Here is a 19,052-nt window from a genome sequence, read left to right as displayed (position 1 = left end):
GGTGAGTGGGCAAACTCATGGCAGATGCAATTTAATGTGGATAAATGTGAAGTTATCCACTTTGGTGGCAAAAATAGGAAAACAGATTATTATCTGAATGGTGGCCGATTAGGAAAAGGGGAGGTGCAACGAGACCTGGGTGTCATTATACACCAGTCATTGAAAGTGGGCATGCAGGTACAGCAGGCGGTGAAAAATGTGAACGGTATGCTGGCATTTATAGCGAGAGGATTCGAGTACAGGAGCAGGGAGGTACTACTGCAGTTGTACAAGGCCTTGGTGAGACCACACCTGGAGTATTGTGTGCAGTTTTGGTCCCCTAATCTGAGGAAAGACATCTTTGCCATAGAGGGAGTACAAAGAAGGTTCACCAGATTGATTCCTGGGATGGCAGGTCTTTCATATGAAGAAAGACTGGATGAACTGGGCTTGTACTCGTTGGAATTTAGAAGATTGAGGGGGGATCTGATTGAAACGTATAAGATCCTAAAGGGATTGGACAGGCTAGATGCGGGAAGATTGTTCCCGATGTTGGGGAGGTCTAGAACGAGGGGTCACAGTTTGAGGATAGAGGGGAAGCCTTTTAGGACCGAGGTTAGGAAAAACTTCTTCACACAGAGAGTGGTGAATCTGTGGAATTCTCTGCCACAGCAAACTGTTGAGGCCAGTTCATTAGCTATGTTTAAAAGGAAGTTAGATATGGCCCTTGTGGCTACAGGGGTCAGGGGGTATGGAGGGAAGGCTGGGTTCTGAGTTGGATGATCAGCCATGATCATAATAAATGGCGGTGCAGGCTCGAAGGGCCGAATGGTCTACTCCTGCACCTATTTTCTATGTTTCTATGTTTCTATGTAACACCTACAGCACAATACAGGCCCTTCGGCCCACAAAGCTGTGCCGAACATGTCCCTACCTTAGAAGTTACCTAGGGTTAGCCATAGCCCTCTATTTTTCTAAGCTTCATGTACCTGTCCAGGAGCCTCTTAAAAGACCCTATCGTATCCGCCTCCACCACCATTGTCAGCAGCCCATTCCACACACTCACCACTCTGTGTGAAAAACTTACCCCTGACATCTCCTCTGTACCTACTCCCCAGCACCTTAAAACTGTGTCCTCTCATGCTAGCCATTTAAGCCCTGGGAAAAAGCCTCTGACTATCCACACGATCAATGCCTCTCATCATCTTGTACATCTATATCAGGTCACCTCTCATCCTCCATTGCTCTAAGGAGAAAAGGCCAAGTTAATTCTACCTATTCTCATAAGGCATGCTCCCCAAACCAGATTTACATCCTTACAAATCTTCTCTGCACCCTTTGTATGGTTTCCACATCCTTCCTATAGTGAGGCGACCAGAACTGAGCACAATACTCCAAGTAGGGTCTGACCAGGGTCCTATATAGCTGCAACATTACTTCTCGGCTCTTAAACTCAATCCCAAAATTGATGAAGGTCAATGCACCGTATGCTTTCTTAACCACAGAGTCAATCTGTGCAGCAGCTTTGAGTGTCCTATGGACTCGGACCCCAAGATCCCTCTGATCCTCCACACTGCCAAGAGTCTTACCATTAATGCTATATTCTGCCATCACATTTGACCTACCAAAATGAACCACCTCACACTTATCTGTGTTGAACTCCATCTGCCACTTGTCAGCCCAGTTTTGCATCCTATCAATGTCTCGCTGTAAACTCTGACAGCCCTCCACACTATCCACATTACTTCCAACCTTTGTGTCATCAGCAAATTTACTATCCCATCCCTCCACTTCCTCATCCAGGTCATTTATAAAAATCACGAAGAGTAAGGGTCCCAGAACAGATCCCTGAGGCACACCACTCGTCTCCGGCCTCCATGCAGAATATGACCCGTCTACAACCACTCTTTGTCTTCTGTGGGCAAGCCAGTTCTGGATCCACGAAGCAATGTCCCCTTGGATCCCATGCCTCCTTACTTTCTTAATAAGCCTTGTGTACGGGGTCTTTCTTTTGTTACATTTAAAACGGCGACTTTGTTATGTTAATCTGGGGAATGCGGCTTTGTTGTGCTTTAACGCTGAAGAGAGTTTGCGCTAGCAGTTTGTTTACTTTAAAATGAGATAACAATGTTCTATTAGCCAATGGGTGGTTATGTATTGTTTTGTTTTCGGATACCATGCTGTATGATATGACTGTGGACTGAGTTTTGGCGGGGAGTCGGAGGAGAGACGAGGAGGACCACGGACGTGCGGAGAGGCTCCGGTCGATCACTCAGGGTGGTTCCGAGCCGTGAGTCGACGGAATTCGGGTGGTCGTCTGAAGTCGAATTGAGCTCCAATGTAGCGTGCGAAGAACTTGGACTTTGATAAGTGTTGGCGCCTTTTTTTTCATTACTTTCCTCTCTGTATCAAATGTATATTAATGCCATAGAATTAGTAATATTTATAAAGTGTATTTGTTAAAATTTACTGGGTGTGCTGGCTGATGATTGACGTTTGTGATTGATTCGGGTGGCCACCAACCCTGTGGAGAGTGTTGAGGCGAGTGCTGGGCTGGATCTCCCCTAGACATACACGAGCCAATATAACTGAACGTTACACTTGTATGGAGTACTTTATCAAATGCCTTGCTGAAATCCATATACACTACATCTACGGCTCTACCTTCATCAATGTGTTTAGTCACATCCTCAAAAAATTCAATCAGGCTCGTAAGGCACGACCTGCCTTTGACAAAGCCATGCTGACTATTGCTAATCATATTATGCCTCTCCAAATGTTCATAAATCCTGTCTCTCAGGATCTTCTCCATCAACTTACCAACCACTGAAGTAAGACTCACTGGCCTATAATTTCCAGGGCTAACCCTACTCCCTTTCTTGAATAAGGGAACAACATCTGAAACCCTCCAATCCTCCGGAACCTCTCCCGTCCTCATTGATGATGCAAAGATCATCACCAGAGGCTCAGCAATCTCCTCTCTCACCTCCCACAGTAGCCTGGGGTACATCCCATCCAGTCCCAGTGACTTATCCAACTTGATGCTTTCCAAAAGCTCCAGCACATCCTCTTCCTTAATATCTACATGCTCAAGCTTTTCAGTCCACTGCAAGTCATCCCTACAATCGCCAAGATCCTTTTCCGTAGTGAATACTGAAGCAAAGTATTCATTAAGTACCTCAGCTACTTCCTCCGGTTCCATACACACTTTTCCACTGTCACACTTGATTGGTCCTATTCTCTCATGTCTTATCCTCTTGCTCTTTACATACCTGTAGAATGCCTGGAGGTTTTCTTCAATCCTGCTCGCTAAGGCCTTCTCATGACCCCTTCTGGCTCTCCTAATTTCATTCTTAAGCTCCTTCCTGCTAGCCTCATAATCTTCTAGATCTCTATCATTACCTAGTTTTTTCAACCTTTTGCAAGCTTTTCTTTTCTTCTTGACTAGATTTACAACAGCCTTTGTACACAGCGCCACTTCCTGCCTACCTAGCAAGATTGTACTGTTGAATTTTATAACTTCCTTGATGACATCTGCATGTTCCTGTGTTACATCTACCCCTACCGTTATTCTTTTCTAGTCTAATATGCAGGGCTACTTCTGAAAACTGATGACGGATCTTTCAACGCCTGGGTTCTCTTAGGAGTTCGGGAATGAGCAAAAAAATGTTGATTCTTCACAATCACTTACTTTAAAGTTCAAACAAAGATACAGAGCACTTGAAACTAAGTGAGGAGCTGAGAACCCGAGATTAAATAGATTCAACATGGTGCTTTTCAAAAAGCCATCACTTTTATTCTCGAGATAACAGAAATTACTTAGATAATAGAATCCAATTGAAAGGCTACATAATTATAACAATTATAACATATATGGGGTGGCAAAGTAGCGTAATGGTCAGCACAACGCTTTTCAGTACAGGCGACCTGGGTTCACTTCCCACTGCTGCCCGTAAAGAGTTTGTATGTTCTCCCTGCGATCACGTGGGTTTCCTCCCACAGTCTAAAGGCGTACTGGTTGGTAGGTTAATTGGTCATTGTAAACTGTCCTGTGATTAGGCTGGGATTAAATCGTGGAGTTGCTGGGCGGCAAGGCTCGAAAGGCAGGAAGGGGCTGTTCCACGTTGTATCTCAATCAATAAATAAATAAAGTGCTAACATTTAGCCAATTAAAAGATAAAAGGGTGTACATAACTGTTATAAGGGTGTACATAAGGTCCTGACGAAGGGTCTCGGCCTGAAACGTTGACTGCACCTCCTCCTACAGATGCTGCTTGGCCTGCTGTGTTCACCAGCAACTTTGATGTGTGTTACATAACTGTTATACCGCCTTTGGCCAGTAGGTGGAGATGAACCACCACATACTGTGAAAAATCCAAGCCACACACACAAAATGCTGGAGGAACTTGCAGGCCAGGCAGCATCTGTGGAAAAGAGTACAGTCGGTGTTTCAGGCCGAGGCCCTTCAGCAGGACATTTTGGGCCAAAACGTCGACTGTACTTTTTTCCATAAATGCCTGCTGAGTTCCTCCAGCATCTTGTGTCTGTTGCTCGGATTTCAAGATTCAAGATTCAAAGATTCAAAAAACTTTATTGTCATTCTAACCATACATCAGCTCTGCAGGGCAGAATGAGACAGCGTTTCTCAGGGGCAGTGCAATCATAACATAACAAACGCAACACTAAATAATAAACATAACTAATAAATAAAAATAATAAATAATAAGCATCTGCAGCATCTGCAGATTTTCTCTCGTTTGTGAAAAATACATGAGTTTTTTAAAGATACAAATTATTGAGCCGATAGGCTGGTCCTGGACTTACTTCGTAATTTACTGGCATAATTTACATATAACTATTTAACTATTTATGGTTCTATTACTATTTATTATTTATGGTGCAACTGTAACAAAAACCAATTTCCCCCTGGGATCAATAAAGTATGACTATGACTATATTAAAAATAGTAATTATGTTAGTAAAAAGGAAACAATGTTCTTGGTCTTGCATTAATTCAATTGATATCTTATAAAAGGTAATTTAAAAAAACAACCGATTCTAACACTTAGGAGCAGCACCCTTTAGGATTTTTGGTGTTGTGTTGATGTCTGTTTGCAGTTCACTCATGGTATTCGAGGGAAGCTTCCATCACCATCTTCTGATACAGCACTCTAAGGTTGTAGTAAAATTATAACTGAAGAGAAATTTAGTTTCATCTTCTCTGCGTGACCGTGGCACTTGCAAATAAACCACTGAGGTACGCATTTTGTCAGCGGGCTTCCTCAATTGGTAATCAACAAGGTGGTTTTGATGTTGTAAACTTAAGGCCCTCGTGAATGAGTTCTTTGCAGCTGCCTCATGGGCACTGCTCAGCATTCACACAGAACTATGATGGGTCATTTCACAGGGCTTTGATACTGTCCTTGGAACACTTTCTAACTAATTACTGAGGCCAGGCTTACAATTTTAAGTTTTTTTTTATATATACTGTGCGCAGTCAACAATAAAAACATTTCTAATGTGTCTGGAATTGGATCAAAGTAAATCTTCCAACGATTCCCTGGCAGATCTTTGTGGAATGTCTGTATTCTTGAATTGAAATGCCTTTTTGGCTGACTCCTGTTTATGTTTTCATTTACATTTTACTTGACTCTTGTGCATTCTAACATCACAGAGCAGAGAGCCACCCCCCGACTAGTTATGTAGCTTTAGGAACCCTTGCAGAAGAAAATAATGCCGCCTTTCTGAACTCGCCACCATCTCGTCAAATAAACTCCAATATTTTGTTACTCCAACTGACACTTTCAGGCTCAGTTTCTTTTTGGACATTTATTTGGATTATGACATCTTTTTTTTAACCTAACATCTCACTGATTAACTTGAACAGTCCGTCAAAAATAGGTCATGATGGCTGGCTGAGACTCAATAGGGCCTACGTGTATCGCTGCGGACCCCTGTGAGAAGCGAACAGTATTTTCAAAGCTAATTAGGTAATCATCCTTCCCCATCCAGCTTTCAGTGACAAAATCAAATCCAGATGTTATTTGTATAAATTGTTCAATGGCTTATCACCACAAAACCCAAGGAGTTCACTTGTGAACAAAGTATAGTGGTAAATATAATTCTAACACACCCTGAATGTCTGGGACTAGGACGAGGAAAAGAATACATGGCATATTTGTAATCAGGAAAGCTAATACAAGCAACACACATCAAAGTTGCTGGTGAACGCAGCAGGCCAGGCAGCATCTATAGGAAGAGGCGCAGTCGACGTTTCAGGCCGAGACCCTTCGTCAGGACTAACTGAAGGAAGAGTGAGTAAGGGATTTGAAAGCTGGAGGGGGAGGGATAGAGCCGAGAGCTGGACAGGTGATAGGCAAAAGGGGATACGAGAGGATCATGGGACAGGAGGTCCGGGAAGAAAGACGGGGGGGGTGACCCAGAGGATGGGCAAGAGGTATATTCAGAGGGACAGAGGGAGAAAAAGGAGAGTGAGAGAAAGAATGTGTGCATAAAAAAGAGTAACAGATGGGGTACGAGGGGGAGGTGGGGCCTAGCGGAAGTTAGAGAAGTCAATGTTCATGCCATCAGGTTGGAGGCTACCCATACGGAATATAAGGTGTTGTTCCTCCAACCTGAGTGTGGCTTCATCTTTACAGTAGAGGAGGCCGTGGATAGACATGTCAGAATGGGAATGGGATGTGGAATTAAAATGTGTGGCCACTGGGAGATCCTGCTTTCTCTGGCGGACAGAGCGTAGATGTTCAGCAAAGCGGTCTCATTATATATAGGATTTGATAAACATCAGATTTTGAGGGAAATCTTATTGTAGTAAATGTTTATCTTTATTATTTTGGATGTAAAATTAAATATTTAGTTGTTCGCATGCAAGGTCACCAACCTGAAACATTAGTCACGTAATGTTTACTAGAAGCATTTGTTTTCACTAGTGATACCGCCTAACCTGCTGAGTACTCTCTACATTTTCTATTTTTTGTTTCAAATATTCGGTTCTTCCGTCCTTTAATTCACAAGTTTTAGGCTTTACAACCAGAAATCTCCAGTGAATGAAACACCAAGTTCTTGCTCATTCACTGCCTTATCGTATTCTCAGTGAAAGATTTAAAACGCTTTGAGTTCAGTTATGCTAATTAGACTTTACCATTAAGAAAAACAATAATACATGAAAGCGAAGTTTCAATCAGCTTTAGTCGGTGTACAAAGTTCAGTAACTATAGATTTTCCATTTTCTCTGGTCTCATTTTTAATTGCAACAGGCTAAATCTCCTAACTGTATGAGTACGTGGAAAGAATGCGAAATACATATACTACTGATTTAATCTGTTGTGCTGAAAATATCCAAACGTTTCCAATGTTTTAATTTAATTTTAAAATAATCAGACCCTATCCCCGACGTCTAACAGGACACAAACACCTCCCTGAACAGAGACAACTTTCAATGACAGAGTTAACACAAAATCACGTGCGTACTCGGGCTGAACTGTAGCCCCGCCCACCCCGGGAGGTGGTACGCATGCGCACGATCGGAGTGACCAATCATAGGGCAGGGACCGCCGGATGTGGGGCCTGTGACGTCCCCTCGAGGTGAGGGGCCGCATCTCCTTGGGACCGAGCCGGTGGAGGTGAAGCCGAGGCGGGTCTTGGACACAGCCGGCGGCGGGCGGGGACCCGAACTGCCGCTCTCACGCTGATGGTTTTCCTCACGCTCTCGCGTTGGATCCGGAGCCGCGGGCCCGATCGATATTGGCGGGTCCAAGAAGTCTTGAAGCACGCACGGGTGAGGGAGGGAGGCCGGGCGAGCAGGCAGAGGGTCGGGACCTGAGGCCGGGCTGCTGGGATGCCGCCAGACTCCCAGCTCCGGGGCCCGACCATAACTTTACCCAGCGGGACAGGTTTGGGTTTAATAGGAAGCGGTAAAGCCCCAGTTGCTGTTGGCAATGGGATCCCTGTAGTCAGCATGGAGTTGGTGGGCCGAAAGGCCTGAGTCTATCACTGTGACCCGGCCTCCGTGTGCCGGTCAGTCAGTCGTATAGCAAGGAAATAAGCCCTTCGGGCAAATTCGTCTATGTGACCTTAGCCTCATTTGGTCCATAATGCCATCTATCCTCCCATCCATCTCCTCTTGTGCTAATGTCCTTTTAAATGCCTCAACCACTTCCTCTGGCAGCTCATTGCGTGAAGTTGCCCTTGCGTTCTCTTTTGAATCTTCCACCTCTCACCTCAGCCCTATGACCTGCCCAAAGATCGATTCTCATTTATTATTTCTTTGTTTATGCAGCATTTCCGCGGGCGGAAGAATCGATGCTACAGCCTGGCGTTGCGGGCCGTTCGGAGAGCCTTCCTCTACTCCACCAAAGCCAGGAAACTGAAGAAACGGAACATGAGGACGGTAAAGAGCCCCACTGACTGGGCTAGTCGGCAACTGGGGAGGGGTTTTGCAGACATCTGGCAAGATATGCAGCTGTAGTCTCAAGTTATAGAGAAACATGAAATGAGTTCAGTGACAATAGTGCTTCTGGAGGGTTGTTTGTAAATGTGGAATGGGAGAGCCAGTGCTTTATGAAGTATTAGAGAAATTGGTATCATTTGGCATGAGAACTCGAGAGGAATATTTAACAGAGCAAGCAGCACTTAAATGGGCTGTAAGTTTAGACTATTGTTGCATACACAGGAGTGCAAGGAATTTTCATGCTTTTTGATGTTTTTATTTCGTGTTGATTATTTTAAAGATTGCTAGTTAGTTGCAGTGTCAACCTGACAGCGTGTATGTTGTGAACAGGTATGGTATTTCAAATCGAGGCAGGAAATACAGTGGATTCTGGTTAACTGGGACACATCAGGACCCCTACATTTGGCACAGTCAAGCGGCTGCCACAGTAAGCCGAAGTTTCATGGAAATAGTTAATAAGGTTAATAGTTAATAAAAAAGACAAACTGATTATTAAATTATGCGTTTAAATGAAATTCAGAGCAAATTAGAACACTACCAATACTAGTACAGTGCTATAAAACTATTATTTAATAAGTGTACAGTGACATGTTCTTTTGACTGTAAATGAACAAAATCAGCGCAGACACCTAGTGCAGATAATGGACTGCCTTCATACAAGGCTTTTGACAATTGCATCCTCCAATTCTTCATTTTCATTGTAACATTGTTGATACCTTTAAATTCTTTGTAGTGCCTAACTTAAGTAGTGAAATCGTTTCATTTTCATTCCTGGCCATTTCTAGCATGTATCTGCAAGCCTGAATCAGCAGTAATTGAAACAGCTCTGAACTGTCTTGCTGCTTATTTCTTGCCAACTGTCAGTGACAAAAATCACTGCTATTTGAACACAAACACACGCAACGTGTATTATTTAAAAACTGTTTGCTCTAAGCATGGTGTAGGAATTAATGGCTATAGACATGCACACAACTGACACTAGTTAGAAGCTGTTTGTCAACAGTCTCCTCTCCCAATTAAGGAGCAAAGTCTCCCAAATAACTGAAGGAAAACTCGGCTATTTTCTCAGTTAGTTTTTGTTCTTGAAGAGCTGTCCCAAATAAGCAGCTGCTCTGATTAACTGATGGCCCAATTAACTGGAATTCACGCTACTTGCAAGACAGAGACTGGCACAGACGCTCCAGTTTTACTACTGGAGTTTCAGGCTTGGTTTATGAAAAGAGAGTAAGCAGACTGATCCTATACTCTTTTTATTTTAAAAGAATAAGAAGGAATCTTATTGAAATACATAAAACTTGTGGGACTTGAAAGGATAGGTGTGGAGCTGATGTTTCTCCTAGCTGGAGTAGCTAAAAACAGGGGTCACAGTCTCAAAATAAGGGGTTAGTCTGTCATGGCAGAGTTGAGAAGAAATTTTTTCTCCCCGATGGTAGTAAATCTTTGGAATACTCTATTCAATGCTCAGCCACTGGAAATATTTCTGGACAGAAATCACAGATCTTTTGATATTCATGGACTCAAGGATGACCATGTTAGGACAGGAACGCAAGGCTGAAGTACAAGATTAATTCTTAACTGAATTGTGGAACAGGCACGAATGGCTGATCGACCTACGTTTTATTTGTTATTCAAGTATTGGGTCACTGCTACTTTGTGCCCAAGTCAGTTCATTATTAGTCATGATTTGGGGAAATACTCAAATATGGGTCTTTTGATTAGCCTTTTGTGTATACAATTGTAATTTTAGGTAGGTCAGTTGAAGGAATTGAAAGCTACATGGTGAAGTGTTAAACTTTTGTGCAGAGTGAACTACGTGAGTCATGTGGTTTCCTTCAGCTCTATCTTGTGGCCTTAATAAAATGTAATACAATATGGGGTTGTGTGTAAATGGGGATGTTCATGTAGTATTTGGTACCTAGGTGCATTAATTTGTATTATTGAAGTAAAGTTTATTAAATAGTGCAGAAGCTGATTGAAATTAACGCCACAGAGTTTATTTTTTCCTAAGGTGGCTGTTGACATTCCTGATCATTGTTTCGAGAGAATAGTTGTCTTTGAGTCCTCAGCTACATCAAATGCCAGTTGGCTTAGATAGTAAAATGGACATTTCAGAGGCCATTTCCAAGATACAGTCCTAGAATGACTAACCATTACTGTATCCCGATCTACATCTTTCCCATACATATATCCTGCCTACCTGCAGTACGGTTTCCCTTAATTATTTTTTACTTTGTTTGCTGACATGAAGGACCAAAATACATGAGCATTTTATTTTTTAAAAATGCTAAGCTCTACTTGATTTTTAAATGGTACAATAGTACTGAAGTCATTCAGTAGTTCTACTTCCGTAGAAGTTTACCTGCCAATATCCCTGGTTCTTGTAATAAAATTCATGATTGAATAAAGAAAATATGATGAATTATTTTGTTTCAGCTTTGGATCAGCAGAATAGCAGCAGCCTCCAGGGAGCATGGGCTGAAATACCCAATACTAATTTGTAATTTGATTAAGGTGAGTTTGCAGCTTATAAATATTTAGTGGATTGATGGCCTTGATCATGTTGCAATGAGCGGGTGGTTTATTTTGCATTCCATTATGAGGGCTTCTCATGATTTGTAAATTAGTTCTGGCTGAGTTCTTGGAACCGGAACCTGGTGGGCATGTGCTCTTCTGAGAACTTAAACATATTCTAAACTGATGCTTCAATGAGGGCATGCCAGAGCATGGTGACTTCTGCATGAAATATTAAAACAGGCTGTGCTAGACGACACGATTCAGAGAACACAGGAATTTTTGTAGTGTTCTGACCAGCAGCTAGAACTTGCCTAATTTACTGTTTTGAAATATCATTGTTTAAAAAAAAATTGCTGTCTAAATAGTTATAACCACTAACAGGAATAAAGTAATTGAGTTGCTACAATGCTTCAAAATGTAAATGCTGTGTCAAATTCTTATAGTTTATTTTCCTGTTATGTAAGAGTGGTATATTTAGGATTAATTATTGGTCCAAAAATGAATAAATTCAGTTTTTCTACACTTTTGGTTAGTTATATAGTAACATTCAGAAAGGATAGGCCAGTTGTCCCATGGGAGTGATAAAGTTTGTATGGCTTGGCTGGGAGATTGGATTGTACAAATACGTAAATGAATATAAATTTTATTTTCTTGCCCACTGTGTTGACAATAGAAAGTTATGTCAAAGCCCAGAGTTACTGTACACTGACTCTATGTATTAAATGTTGAAGTAGAGGATAAGTTCAGAGAAATCGGCAGCTGGGTTGGTCCATGCAACTTCAGATTCTGACTAAATTTGACACAGTGCTGCTTTCCACTCTGATAAATGTGTTGTTTAACTGGCTTTTTTTGTAATTTTTATGCTTTAGAGTTGATAGAAAAAAGTTCTGAAAATTGTATGAGATGTTTTAATAATTAAGCTTTTGTTATTAAATTTTGATAGAGTCAAGTGGAACTAAATAGGAAAGTACTTGCTGATTTGGCTGTATACGAACCAAAGACATTCAAATCCCTGGCAGCACTAGCAAAGCGAAGAAGGGAAGAAGGCTTCCTTGATGCGTTAGGCGATGGCAGAGAACCCGATGGAATATTTTCACGTATTGTGCACCGCGACTAAAGGAATAAATGTGAATAATTACTGTAAATAATTTTCATCTGTTTTGTAACTGAGTTTTGCTGGCAATTTAACAAAACATTTGAAGCAGACTTCAAATCTGTCCAAAAATCTTTGGCATTGCTGTGTGGACTTTGACAAGAAATAGTTATTACCATGCATACTTGAATCTAAGTATGATTATATGAAATTCTTCAATAAGATTTTGGTAACTTGGAAAATGTGACAGGCTGGGGAGAAAAACTGCTTGCTGGAAAACATCAGTACATGTTGTCTTCCTCAGCTTTGATCATCCAATTTTCATGTACTAAAGAATACTGAAATATATTTGATTACACTTAAAAGAGAAGATAATTGGGCCCCGTCTAGTGAAAATAGTACTAATAGGATGTAGTTTTTGGCACAAGGGCTCATTGTACATCAATGATTGAAGAAGAAGAGGACAGTTGTGTTTCTTTTTTAAATCACTGGGATGCTTGCCTAAGTCCTGCTCTTTGCTTTGTTCCAATATTGCTTCCAGTGTACTGGGCCAAACTGTAATTTATTTCTGTCCCAATAAATCATTTAATGCTATTTTATGTAGAATATCTTAATCTATCTTGGACAGTATGGTTTTGTGGAGATAATGAGTTATTTATGATAAATGCGTGGGTAATGGAATGATGCTCTATCCATTGCCCAAGAGGCTTTTCAAGATGTCGGAATAACTTGTAAGATGAGCTAGATCCATGCTGTCTCAAAATAGTTCACTTTCTATTATGGAGAGGTACAGCTGAGCTTTGGCTCAGCAGTTAACCATCATGATGTCCTCTCAAGTAGATTAGTAATCAGAGCCTAGATGTTCAGAATGGAACAATGAGGGAACTCATACATAGCTTTATAGTACTGACAGAAACCTGTACTGAAAGCAGATCCAGCTTTTAATATGCAATTGGTCACATACTTACAGATGAACTAATCAGCTCTTCCAAGGTGTTGGTGTGGACGTAATGGATTTGATTGCCTTTTGTATTGAGGGAGGTGTGGGGAAGAGATTTAATGATTCAAACCAATTGCTGAATTTCTCTTCCTTCAGCTATTCCTCCCACTTTCTATTTATGCCTCTTTTTCCCCATGTCACCAAATGGCTTTGAAAGTTTACTCTCCCTCTTGCCATCCACATGCATGTGCATCGCTTGCTGCGCCTACCTTGGCTTATTGCTGTTTCTTACTGCTGCTGGGCCTTTACTTTCCAATGCTCCCTTTTGCCCCTTTCACCTGTCCTTCATTGCATCTTTGTATTTCACATTTTTATCCTCCACTTTTTCTTCCCCCGGCCTGTGCATAGGAAGTGCACTAGTTTGGAGAGGCTGCTTCCCTTTGACTCGTGCAGGGGTTCCCAACCTGGGGTCCATGGACCCCTCAGTTAATGGTAAGGCTCCGTGGCATAAAAAAGGTTGGAACCCTGGACTGGTGGGACAAGGATTCTCAACAATCAAATCTCTGCCTATATACTGGGTTATCTCACACTCATCAGTGTTGACAAAGATTGCTCACCGAGAGGTCTCCAGGGACTCATCAACGATGACTAAGAAGCTCCTTTGACTCAGGTTCAAATCTGGTGGCTCATTTGGTTACCTGAGCTGTGTGTTTTTCTGGAAGCTGAAGAAATGCCCTATTCTAGATGTGCATAAGCTGCATGTCAACAAGTGAATCGATGTCTACCTCATTTCAATAAAGGCTCTGCTAGAAGAGAGTTGAACTAGAGGACTAATGGGGAAACTATTCGTCCTATGGTGCCTCCACTCAATGAATCAAAGTTACCCCCAATCTCAGTTGTCTTGACGCTGAGCTCTAATTCATTAAGTATGCAAGAGGATGTGCTTTATACAGGGCATCTGCAAAACACAGAGGTTCATTCTAGTGGGAGCTGCTGTACAACTCCACCCTCTGACAAAGTGTCCCAGTGAGGCACCGGAAAATATAGACCATCTACCAAACCGCAGGCAGTGAAGCCAAATGATGATGATGAAGTCTGCCAAGACGACAAGTGTGCCAGTATAGTCCTTGGCCCTCTGAGGAAATGGGCTTCTGAATGTGAAGACCTCAAATCTGGCACCAAACATAGTATACTGGCCAATGATATTCCCTGCCCTCCTATTTGCTTTTGAGACTTGGGGGTTGTAAGGCACTGGAGCAACATTCCAAAATATAGAAAGGCATCATTTTCCATAAGACATAGCAGTAATAATTCAGTCCAAGTCTGCTCTGCCAGTCAGTCATGTCTGATTTATTTTCCCTCTCAGCCCCATTCCCCTGTCTTCCTGTAACCTTTGATGCCCTTACTAATCAAGAACTTGGCGACCTTCACTTTAAATATACTCCAGGACCTGACTTCCACTGCAGTCTGTGGCAACCGATTCTACAAGTTCACCACTGTCCGGCTACAGAAATTCCACCTCATCTCTATTCTAAAGGGACGTCTTTGATTTTGTGAGGCTGTGGCCACTGGTCTTATCCTCTCCCACTATTGGAAGCATCTTTTCCAGATCTACCCTATCGAGGTCTTCCAAAATTCAGTAGGTTTCAATGAGATCTCTTCTCTCTTCCTCCCCCCCCCCCCCCATTCTTCTAAACTCCAGTGAGTACAGGGCCTGAGTCATGTAGATTAATTATTCACCAGCGGGTCAGGTAAAGCAAAGCAGTCCAACACTAATTGCACTGAGATGGTGCCTTGAAGCAAACCATGTTATTTGCCTGCCTGATGCCAGACTCTGACAACTACTGCTCTCTTCCAAGCTCGGTCAAATGAAGACATTACTAGGTGGGTAAATTAATAGATTTGTGGCTTTAGACGGGGCAAATGCAACATTCCCATAGATTTCTCAAAATTCCAGGCCAAGTGGTGAATGAGCAACCAGGACTGCACTGAGAGTCTTGAGAGACAAGGTAGAGCCGTAGATGTAGTGTATATGGATTTCAGCAAAGCATTAAGGTACCCCGTGCAAGCTTATTGAGAAAGTAAGGAGGCATGGGATCCAAGAGGACATTGCTTTGTGGATCCAGAACTGGTTTGCCATGGAAGGCAAAGAGTGGTTGTAGACGGGTCATATTCTGCATGGAGGTCAGTGACCTCAGGGATCTGTTCTGGGACCCCTGATTTTCATAAATGGCCTGGATGAGGAAGTGGAGAGATGGGTTAGTAAATTTGCTGATGACACGAAGTTTGGGGGTATTGTAGATAGTGTGGAGGGTTGTTAGACGTTACAGCGGGACATTGATAGGATGCAAAACTGGGCTGAGAAGTGGCAGATGGAGTTCAACCCAGAAAAGTATGAGGTGGTTCATTTTGGTAGGTCAAATATGATGGCAGAATATAGCATTAATGGTAAGACTCTTGGCAGTGTGGAGGATCGGAGGGATCTTGGGGTCCGAGCTCATAGGACACTCAAAGCTGCTGTGCAGGTTGACTCTGTGGTTGAGAGGGCATATGTTGCATTGGCCTTCATCAACCATGGGATTGAGTTTAAGAGCCGAGAGGTAATGTTGCAGCTATATAGGACCCTGGTCAGACCCCACTTGGAGTACTGTGCTCAATTCTTATCACCTCACGACAGGAAGGATGTGGAAACCATATTAAGGGTGCGGAGGAGATTTACAAGGATGTTGCCTGGATTGGGGAGCATGTCTTATGAGAATAGGTTGAGTGAACTTGGCCTTTTCTCCTTGGAGCGACAGAGGATGAGAGGTGACCTGATAGGGGTGTACAAGATAAAGAGAGGCATTTATTGTGTGGATAGTCAGAGGTTTTTTTTTCCACGGCCGAAATGTCTAGCATGAGGGGGATAGTTTTAAGGTGCTTGGAGGTAGGTACAGAGGAGATGTCAGGGGTAAGTTTTTTACGCAGAGAGTTGTGAGTGCGTGAAAAGGGGCTGCCAGTGGTGGTGGTGGAAACGGAAATGAAAGGGCCTTTTAAGAGACTCCTGGATAGGTACATGGAGGTTAGAAAAATAGAGGGCTATGGGTAAGCCTAGGTAGTTCTAAGGTAAAGACCTGTTCAGCACAGCTTTGTGGGCCGAAGGGCCTGTATTGTGCTGTAGGTTTGCTATGTATCTAAAACCCAACCTAAGTGGTAAAAGGAACTTTTCCCAAACCACCCAGCCATGTTCAGACAGCATCTCCTACCTCATCCGCAGATGAACCTGTGGTTCCCATTTGGGACATCAGTCTTCTGTGGACCTGAAGTGTGAGCTCTTCATTCTTGCCAAGTGCATTGATAAAGAAGCAGAAGAAACTCAAAGCTTGGGGGTTTAAAAGTTGAATAATGGTGTGTCCTTAACATTTCTCTGATCCCATATTGTGCTGACGCAGAGCATGAGAAATACACAAATCCTTACCCAGGTCAAATAACATTTATCTGACAGATCTCTCTTTGAGTAAGGGGAAATGCACGTTCACCTTGGTGAGGTCTACGTACGCCTATTATACAAAGCACAGCTTTTTATAGATATTCCAACACAAGGTACAGCACCTTCACCGATAATACCGATATTCAATTATCCTTCACTGCCCCAACAAGAAAGCATGTGGTTAATTGTTTCTGATATACCTTCAACGCATGTTCATCGTGTGCCTTGCAGGTTCCTGCCTTCGATCAGGGTGCCGAAAGAATCCCTTTGTTCAATTTTGACCAAGGATACAAAGGTGATGATGAGCAGCAATGGACCCAGTTTCTGCACTTACCACAGACCTCCAGAGGTCTGGTGTATCTCGTACCTGTGTTAATTAACTGTTCTCAGCACCTGCACTGACTTGCTGCATCATCGCCTCCCAATATATTGTTACAGTACACTTTGCCTATCTTGATCCATGATATTTCCTTTTTCTGATGGAGGTGTTTGGTCACCAGGAAGATATCTCTAGAGTTATCCCTGCTGTCATAACAGAGATTTGTAGCTTCCTTGCGATGATGGGGGTTATCCTTTGGGGATGTGCTTATTTTCCAGTGGTTCAATTTAATATCAGAGAAAGTATACAATATACAACCTGAAATTCTTACTCTTCACAGACATCCATGAAACAGAAAAAAAAAATGACAGAAAACATAACCCCATCTTTTTATGCCATATTGCTGTACAAATCAGGCTTTTTGAAAGTGTAGAAATACACACTTTTGTTATATTAGATTAACATGCAAATTAACCATACAAGTTGGGGCCCTAGGTCTCTCTGTGGGTAGAAGGATGCATCATCCAGGGGCATGGATGAGGGGTGCAGAAGATTAAGGGTCAGGAAAGCACAGTGTAATCTTGTATGAGATACCAGTTTAATTGAAAACTGTTACTTTGTCCTTGTAGTCTTTTTTTTATGCATTTAAGTGGCTTTTAAAAGGGCATATGAATAGTTAGAGGATGGAGGGATACCGGACATGTGCGGGAGGAAGCGATTTGATTTGGCACACGTTCCCTCCCGACATTGTGGGTCAAAGGGCCTTTTGCTGCGCTGTACTGCGTTCTACGTTTTCCATCGGGTTCCAGGTTCTGCAGGAAATACGTGTGCCCAACGTCAAGGCTGCTGCAGCCAGGAACGCTCTCCTGGTGTCTGAGTGGAACCCTCAAATCCTCAGCTACATGTTCGTGCTGCATGACTGGCTGCCGCCTTGCACGGCCATTTGTCCGCGGTATCATGCTGTTGTATATCTTTCCATTTACTTCAACCTGTTTGTCATCCCCATTTTGCATGACACTTGCCTCACTCAAAGCTTGAAAATAGAAGCCAAGTGTGATTGTATCCATGAAGTGCATGTGTTCTAAGATGGGTAGAAATTTCCTTACCCCATTATATTATTATTATATATAATAGCTGGGCTATAAATGTGCAGGAGCAATGTGTGGTTAAGTGCCTTGCTCAAGGACACAACACGCTGCCTTGGCTGAGGCTCGAACTCGCGACCTTCAGATCACTAACCCAGCGCCTTAACCACTTGGCCATGCTATGCCTAATTAGAAGCACGGAAACAGGCCCTTTGGCCCACCAAGTCTGTGCCAGCCACCAACCATTTATTTATACTGATCCTGTATGAATCCCATTATTCTCTCCACAACAATCTGCTGGGGCATCTTGGCAGGTTGAGCAGAACCTGTGGGAGAGGAGGAATTGTCATAATTTCAGGTCAAAATGTTGCATCTGGACTGAGGGCAGAGGGCAAGACAACCAGGTCTCTGCATTTCCATTATTCTCCCCTCATTCCGATCAACTGCTCCCAGATTCCGCCACTCAGCTAGATGCCAGACACAGTTTATATTGGCCTACAAATCCACCAGCCAGCATAACCTCTGGGATTGGTGAGGGAAAACAGAACATTTAGAGGAAACATGTCGTCACATGGAGAACATGCAAACTCCATGCCACCTAAATTCTGGATTGATTCAGTCTCTGGAACTGAAGCAGGAACCCTTCTGCCACATTATTTCCATTGAGTTAGGGCCACAGATACCAGCGCAGAAACACAAGTGCTCCAACAATCGTTAAAACTGTTGCTGTCAAGTACTGTAGTAGGGCATAAACAAGAATGGGGGAAAAAAATATGGAATCCTGGAACAGGACTACCTAACAGAGAGTATTGAAACATGAAATCCAAATTTTGGGTCGTCATAGAGAAGCACCTAAACAAAAGGGCCTGCTTCGGTGCTGTTCGACCCTATGAGAAGTGAAATTTATCAGCAAGGAATTTTATTGCAACCTGTATTGCAATACATGACAACAATCTAATCAATTAAATCCCCATTGAGTGGTTTACCCGAGGCATTCCTATTTCTCTTCAATATGCTTTGTTTATATATATGATATATATATATAGTGCAAAGAACCGGTGTATGTCTCCATGCACTTTCTGGACCTGCAACACCCTGTCGGATTCAGCAGGGACACCGGAGGGAACCGCTGCTGACGTTCCGGGAGCCATCGTCAGGGGGAGCCGCTGGACGCGGAGCCGGA

The 19,052-nt window shown here is 42.8% G+C and overlaps 1 protein-coding gene across 1 annotated transcript; it reads left to right on the top strand.

Moving 5' to 3' along the window:
* The first annotated feature begins 7,555 nt into the window (after nt 1–7,555).
* mrpl20 (mitochondrial ribosomal protein L20) lies at nt 7,556–12,650 on the top strand. The gene is made up of 4 exons (XM_063033503.1): nt 7,556–7,777; nt 8,279–8,389; nt 10,883–10,960; nt 11,907–12,650. The coding sequence occupies exons 1-4, from the start codon at nt 7,691–7,693 to the stop codon at nt 12,078–12,080; spliced, it is 450 nt and encodes a 149-aa protein (XP_062889573.1). The 5' UTR covers nt 7,556–7,690; the 3' UTR covers nt 12,081–12,650.
* Nucleotides 12,651–19,052: the final 6,402 nt, after the last annotated feature.

This window comes from Mobula hypostoma, chromosome 25 (genome assembly GCF_963921235.1).
Source record: "Mobula hypostoma chromosome 25, sMobHyp1.1, whole genome shotgun sequence".
Taxonomy (NCBI): Eukaryota; Metazoa; Chordata; class Chondrichthyes; order Myliobatiformes; family Myliobatidae; genus Mobula; species Mobula hypostoma.
This window is presented reverse-complemented; position numbering and strand designations above follow the sequence as displayed.

What these genes read in the sequence shown, in the direction of transcription:
- mrpl20 (XM_063033503.1), top strand. Translation starts at nt 7,691, where the DNA reads ATGGTTTTCCTCACGCTCTCGCGTTGGATCCGGAGCCGCGGGCCCGAT. An exon ending in AAGTCTTGAAGCACGCACGG is followed by an intron (nt 7,778 to 8,278) that starts GTGAGGGAGGGA and finishes TTGTTTATGCAG; the next exon opens with CATTTCCGCGGGCGGAAGAA. An exon ending in AGAAACGGAACATGAGGACG is followed by an intron (nt 8,390 to 10,882) that starts GTAAAGAGCCCC and finishes ATTTTGTTTCAG; the next exon opens with CTTTGGATCAGCAGAATAGC.